This window comes from Lycium ferocissimum, chromosome 4 (assembly GCF_029784015.1).
Source record: "Lycium ferocissimum isolate CSIRO_LF1 chromosome 4, AGI_CSIRO_Lferr_CH_V1, whole genome shotgun sequence".
Taxonomy (NCBI): Eukaryota; Viridiplantae; Streptophyta; class Magnoliopsida; order Solanales; family Solanaceae; genus Lycium; species Lycium ferocissimum.
The window spans coordinates 4,031,852-4,039,046 of NC_081345.1; the positions used below are offsets into that span (position 1 = coordinate 4,031,852).

General features: G+C 37.5%; 1 protein-coding gene across 1 annotated transcript; it reads right to left on the reverse strand.

Annotated features, from left to right (window-relative positions):
• Window positions 1-3,549: 3,549 nt before the first annotated feature.
• LOC132053675 (uncharacterized) lies at window positions 3,550-4,735 on the reverse strand. The gene is made up of 3 exons (XM_059445789.1): window positions 4,294-4,735; window positions 3,921-4,179; window positions 3,550-3,874 (listed from the first exon to the last, which is right to left on the reverse strand). The coding sequence occupies exons 1-3, from the start codon at window positions 4,733-4,735 to the stop codon at window positions 3,550-3,552; spliced, it is 1,026 nt and encodes a 341-aa protein (XP_059301772.1).
• Between the last annotated feature and the right edge of the window lie 2,460 nt (window positions 4,736-7,195).

Sequence of the window (7,195 nt, forward strand, 5' to 3'; positions counted from 1 at the left end):
AATCTGATCTAGGCCGTACAATTTTTTTCTTTTTAATCAAAACAACCAGCATGAGCCTGGTTGTGTTTTATTCATAAGTAAAATATTTACAGAAGCAAAAAATAAAAAGCAAGAATGCAATAAAGGCCAAAAGTGCCTTACAATAGACTAGAAACATTAATCTAAACACTAATATTGACTTAACTACTGCTTCTAATCCAGGCTTGGTTTGATGCCATTTCAAATCACTTCAAAGCACTCACCAGGTGGTTATGGAATCAATATACCAACAGAAGAATCCTTCCAACATGGATTAGGCTGTGTTTGTCAATCTCAGTGTCAAATATAGTTTCTGAATACTTCTTTATCTGGCCAGGGGATTATGAACAATCAGCTAACATACCATATTCTAGGCTGCTAGGGAAGTTCTTCCAATAGGCTGAACTAAAAGTTAATACGACACATTGGGTAGAACTACACTAGCAGCTACGTTTACAGATATGAGCTGATTACAGAAGATTTCCAACCTACATGTTATCTGTTGCATGCATGATATCAGTGATTATGCATTTTCTCAATCCTTTGTAATTCAGTCTGGTTCTCTAACATGCTATGTCTTGAATTTGAAGCTAGGCGTATTATGTTTATCAGCATTTAGAATTCCTTTAGTCTCTGATGGAAGTTCTTGATAGTTTGATATGTGACAAGTAAAGGCAAAATGAACAACCATGTTAGCTAAAAAATAGCCAACTTGTTGCCTTCTCTAAGTACATGGACAATCTGTATGGTGCCTTTCTTCCTCCAATCTTGAATCAAATTCACCATTATACAAATCCACCAAGGTATCTTCCATTCATCATTCAATACTTTTGTCATCAAGAGTGAGTCTGTTTCCACTATCAGAGGAAGCAAATGATTTGCAACACAATACTCCACCCCCTCAAGGATTGCTCTTGCTTCAGCAACAATGCAGGATGCTTCTGGTATAATGCTTGCCCATGCATGCACTAAGTTTCCTTCACTATTCCTGATACAAAATGCTGATGAACTTTGACTGTCTTTGCTCTTGTATGCCCCATCCGTATTACACTTATACCAACCATTAGGAGGACAGCTCCATGTTACTGCTTTGCTAGTTACTTGTGGTTTATACTTCTCTAAACACTGAAACAAAAGAGGCCAACTGTGTGGGATATCTAACCATGAGAACTTGAACTTTTCCAGTTGCCATAAGTTCCTGTTGATCTCATAAATCACCTTATTTCTTGACATCACCACTCCATGAATAATAGTGTTCCTTCTTTTCCATATCTGCCACATGATGATTGCAGGAGCAGCCTGATAGATTGGTTTCAAATGAGCATCACATTTTGCTGTCCACCATTTAGTAATTGTTTGATTAATCTGCACAAATGGCCCTTGTACTCCAGCTGCAATAGAAAAAATCTGCCAAATATCTGATGCAAACTCACCTGTTAGGAACAGGTGAGTCATTGTCTCCTATTGGGGAAAGGTACAATATCTGCATATTGAAACCATATGTAAACCAATTCTTGCCAAAAGATCAACCACTGGTAATTTGTGATGCCAGACCCTCCATAGAAAGAAAGAAATCTTGTATGGTAAGCCCTTAGTCCACATCATTTTGAAAAACCAGCTATGCTGTTTCTTCTGTCTAATTGCCTCCTAAGCACTATTCACTATGAATTTGCCTGTACTAGTAAATAACCACCAAGCCTTGTCACTTGTCATCCCCCTTTCTTTGATAATTAACTCAGACCTGACATGCTCAACAATATCTTCAGGCAATGTGTAATGAAGTAGATCAAAGTTCCATGTTCCATCTGTCATAACTTCTTTCACTTCTTCAATATCTTCATTGAGATGAAAACTAGCAGGAATCAGCTTAACTAAAGGACCTAATCTTGTCCAGTTATCAAACTAGAAGCTAGATGATCCATTTCTAAGCTCCTACCAAATGGCATGTTCAATATCATCCTTGGCTTCTAGCATTTTCTTCCACAGCTGAGATCCTCCCTTCCAACCTACCAGAGTAGGAATTTGCCTCTTGCAATATTTGTTCCACATAAAGGTGGACTATAGAGTGCAACTAGTCCTGAACCTCCACCATAGCTTAGCAAAGAGTGCTTTTGAAATATCAAATAGAGATCTGAATCCCATCCCACCTTCTTGTCTTGGATAGCACATATTTAACCAAGAGGACCAATGTCTATTCCTTTTATCTTTATTGGTACTCCAATAAAACTTGGCAAATATCCTGTGTAGCTCTTGAATAGTATACTTTGTAGGGACCATGGCACACAACAAATACATTGGCATACTTTGAAGAACACTGTTGATGAGCACTGCTTTACCTCCAAAAGACATCAACTTGCCTTTCCAATTCTGGAGCTTGTCTTTCACCTTCTTTATCAGATCATCGTAATATGCCTTCTTCTTTCTGCTATGAAATATTGGGCATCCTAGATACTTGAATGGAAATTCACCTCTTGTAAAACCAGTGATTTGTGTCACACCTTGAACTAGACTCATTGAACAGGTTTTATACATGTAAAAGCATCTCTTGTCTCTGTTCATCCTTTGTCCTGAGACAGTCTCATAGTTTAGCAACACTTTTATTACTAAATCCAATGAGTATTTGTCTGCTGAGGTAAAGATTATGGTGTCATCTGCATATGCCTAATGATTTAGATCTGCACTCCGTTTAGGCATGCCAAAACCTCTATACCTAGGATCATCAAACAAGTTGTTCAAGGCCTTAGTAAGAACTTCTGCAGACAGTATAAATAATGATGGAGATAGAGGGTCACCTTGTTTGACCCCTCTTGTTGAATGAAAAAATCCCTGTGGCTGACCATTGATCATCACAGAGTACCAATTGTTAGCTATTAGTCTCTAAATCATATCCACAAAACCATTTGAAAAGCCCATCTTATTAAGAATTCTGATAAAAAAACAACCAAGACACCCTATCATAGGCCTTTGCCATATCCAACTTGATGATTACACTTGCTGGTTTTCCTCTCTTCCTTATGTCTGTGACTATTTCCAGAGTTAAAAGAACATTTTCAATAATGCTTCTCCCCTTCACAAAACCAGATTGATTTGGTGAAACAAGCCTTGGCAAAATGCCCTCCAATCTACCATGAACCACTCTTGATATAACTTTATTAATGAAGTTACTCAAGCTGATTGGCCTCATGTCTGCATATGTCTGAACATCTTGCTTCTTTGGCAGTAAAACCAAATTTGTATGAGTGATTGATTTAGGAAGAGTGTGACCTTCATAAAAGGATTTAACCACATTAAGCATATTTGGACCAACAATATGCCAACACGCTTGAAAAAAAGTACCTGTTAATCCATCAGGACCACAAGCACTATCCCCATTCGAAGAAAAAACTGCTTGTTTGACTTCATCGGCATTAGGAACAGCAACTAATAATTCATTATCTTCCTCAGACACCATTGAAAGAACATGGTGAAGTAAGCTAAAATCTATAGCTTCTTGCTCCTGACAAAACTATTTTTTGAAAAATTCTTCAGCCTCTACAGCCATTGAGCAGCATCTTCTATCCAATCTCCATTTGAATTCTGAATTCTTTTAATCTGTAATCTCTTCCTTCTACCATTTACCAGATTATGGAAAAATCTAGTATTTCTATCCCCTTTAGAAAACCAAGTAACATTAGCCTTCTGTCTGTAGAATTCTTCTTCAAAATGCAAATACTTCTTTAGTTCAACCTGTGCTTGTTGTAGAATAATTTTGTTCAAAGGATAAGGATCCTCTTTAAATAGTTCCTCTTTGATCCTCACTATTTCTTCTCTAATAATCAGCTGCTTGAAAATGTCTCCATAAACTTCTTTGCTCCATCTTTGACAGAATCTTCTTTATGTGCTTCAATTTCTATTTAAACAACATGAAAGGATTGCCATCCAAATTACTTGACCAATTATCCCTTACTATGCTCAAGAAACCTTGATGCTCAGTCCAAAACTTTAGAAATCTGAATGGTCTAATATATGCCTGGTTTTGTTCTCCCAAAGTAATGGACAAAGGAGCATGGTCAGAACCTGTCCTTGTGAGATGTTCAACTTCTACTTGTGCAAACCATTCTTTGAAATTGTTGATTAATGAAAACTCTATCCAACCTCTCAAAGATGCAATCTGAACCTCCTCTACCATTCCACCAAGTAAAAAATGACTGCCTTTGAAACTGGTCTCCGTCAATTCACAGGAATTTACACAAAAATCAAAATCTTCATAGTCTTAAGGTTGGATTGGAATCCCACCTATCTTCTCATCTTCATGTAAAACCACATTAAAATCCCCTCCAACTAGCCATGGAAGATTAATAGAGTCTTCCACCTGATAAATGTCATCCCATAATTGCAACCTTTCTGATTCATTACATTTAGCATAAACTAAAGTAATAACCAAAGATTTATTCTGATCAAGAAGCACTAATTTTAAAGAGATTTGCTGAGCTATATCTGCCAAAACTTGCACATCTACATTGGCCTCAATAAAATACCAAATTTTGCCATTACTATTTTCGCCAGCAATATTCATTCCCAATTTCCTCTTATAGATTTCAACATTCCTGGCCTGTTGGAAAGGTTCCATCAGAGCTATGAAGGTGAATTTATGATGTCTATGCAGCATTTGAAGCCTGTGAAATGCTTTTTGAGTTCTAACAGATCTTATATTCCATATAAAAGCTTTCATCATCATTTACAGTTGGATTTTGCTGCACCCCTCTTTGGCATCACTCTGACTGAAACTGGTGTTTCCACTTGCTTTTTCCCCTTTTTTCCACCCTTTACTACAGATTTTGGAGAAATAGCTTTAACTCTAATTGGAGAATCTTGAATGCTCTCTTCTTTGTCTTCTATCAAAGCAATTGCATTGTCATCATATTCTTGCCTCCTCTCCTCCTCTGATATATTGTGAGAAACCAGATCATGTAAATGCCTCACGGGAGAATCCTTTTTCAACCTTGAGTCACTTGAACTGTTGCCCTTGTCTTCCATAATTTAAGCAGCTACCTTATCAATCTCAATCATTTGATCATTAGGAGGCTTTGGAGGATACCATTTTACCACCTCCTGATCATTTGATTGAACTTCTTTCTCTTCTGCAACCTCAGTATCTGCTTTCTGAGTCTGATTTTCTTCCCTTGGCAAATTTAATCCTGAATCAGCATCTGCTTGAAACATATCTTCCTCTATACCATTAACTTCTGCCTGCTGCTTCAAACTTATGTCAACAAGCACTTCTTCTTCCTCCAACCCTCCTTGTAAGTCTTCATCAACTCTATCTCCCTATTTGGAAGAAGGAGACAACGACTGATGAATATGACTCTTATCAGAGTTATCATCCTTCACAACATCCTTGCCAACTTCTTCTGATGGAATCTACTCCATATTGACAATAGGCTCAGTGATTATCTCCACATTATCCTCTCCATTGTCATCTGAAGCCTGATCTTCCCCTTGATTCTGATCATCAGGTACCTTTTCATTCACTTCACACCTTGCTAAATCTACAACCTATTCCACCTCAACTATGTCATTCTTTTCCAGCTAAGAGTTGACTTGGTCCTGATTCTTCTCAAGTAGTTTTGGATCTTCATAAACATCCTCCACTTTCATTTCTGCAACATCATCATCATTGATCAGAGCTTCAAATTTATTTTGGATAGTCACAGTTGTTCCCACTTCATTAACATTTACAGGCTTCCCATTCATACATTTCTCAGGGTTCTTCTCTATTGTAAAAACTCTATCATCTTTGGCAAGATTGAATTTGACAGCATGTCCAAAAACTTTGCCTGTTGGTATAAATCTAGGAGTCTTCATCTTGTTCCACTCATTTCTTTTGTGCTTCACTTCTACATCATCTATTCTCCCTTTACCTTCTCCTTGATATGCTTCTTTGCCTTCATCTTTATCATCTAAGTCTTCACTTTTCTTCCCCAATTCTGGATGAAGAGTTCTACAAATCTCTTCATTATGGCCTTGTAATTTACACTTCTTACAATATTTGGGAAGAACATCATATTGAATGGAAGAACATCATATTGAATATTCACATCAACAATTCTTATTTCAGTAGACTTTTCATCAATAATTTCCATCCTAATAGAATCAGGCAAATCTGCTACCAAATCAACTAACACCTTAACCTTAGCACAACTAGGCCTGGTTTTGTTGATTGTAATCAAATCTAATTATAAAGGCTTACCAACTGCTGAGGCTAATGAGAACAAGGCTTCCTTGACAAAAAAAAGGTAGGTAACAAATAGGGGAACGAGATCCATGCCATAGCCATTGTTGTCTCCTCATCAATTCTGAACTTAGGATCATAGATCAATGGTCTCGTAGGATAATAATATCCATCTTTTAAATTAATATAATGAACACCCTTTGATATCATTGTAATAAAATCTCCAACCAACTTAAAACGCATCAGAATATGTCTATGTCGAAATAGACCTATTCTAAAATCTCCGTTAATCCCACATTGCTTGGGAATAACCACATGAAGTTCTTCCAAATCAGGCCAACCATGAGAAAACTTCCCAACCACAGCATAGTTGAGTTTTTCTATTAAGTTCATACGTGAAACTTCATCTTCTGTCCATCTTACCACTGCCTTTCCATATCTCATCTCCACAGGTTTGATGGGGATGGGTTCAATATGAGGTTTTGACGTCTGCATGGCTTCATTAATTGAATTAGGGTTTATAAGATCTGCATAAGTAACAAGGGTTTTCTGATCATGTAAGGTAGGATTTGTGCTAGTTTCTGTGTTTGGGAATTGAGGTAATGGTGGAAAATGAGAGGAGGAGGCATTGTCCAGGCCAGCCACCATCGGAGGCTGGCCGCCGGCCACTGCTATGGTGTAGGGTTTGTTCACTTTTTAGGGTTTTGCATGGAGAGAGAAGAGAGCTTTTCAAAATACCCTCGGAATTACCTGTCTCTCTAAAATAAATCCATAAGTCTGAAATACAAATACATAGTCTAAAAGTAGAATACTATCTCAGAATAACAAGTAAGACAAGTAGAAGAGAGGAGACATCACGTCTGCAGATCCGTCCAAGTGCTCACCCTAAAATGCTCATCAAACAGCCTCGAGACTCAGTCACGAAGAGAAGAAGTCGACCCAGTCACGTACTCTGCGCTCATAAAA

Bases quoted from the DNA above. Each gene is read 5' to 3' on its own strand.
- LOC132053675 (XM_059445789.1), bottom strand. From the start codon at position 4,735: ATGATGATGAAAGCTTTTATATGGAATATAAGATCTGTTAGAACTCAA. The intron at 4,180-4,293 runs GTGGGATTCCAA...GTGGAATGGTAG, and splicing joins ACATGAAGATGAGAAGATAG to AGGAGGTTCAGATTGCATCT. The intron at 3,875-3,920 runs GTTGTTTAAATA...ATTCTGTCAAAG, and splicing joins TTGGATGGCAATCCTTTCAT to ATGGAGCAAAGAAGTTTATG.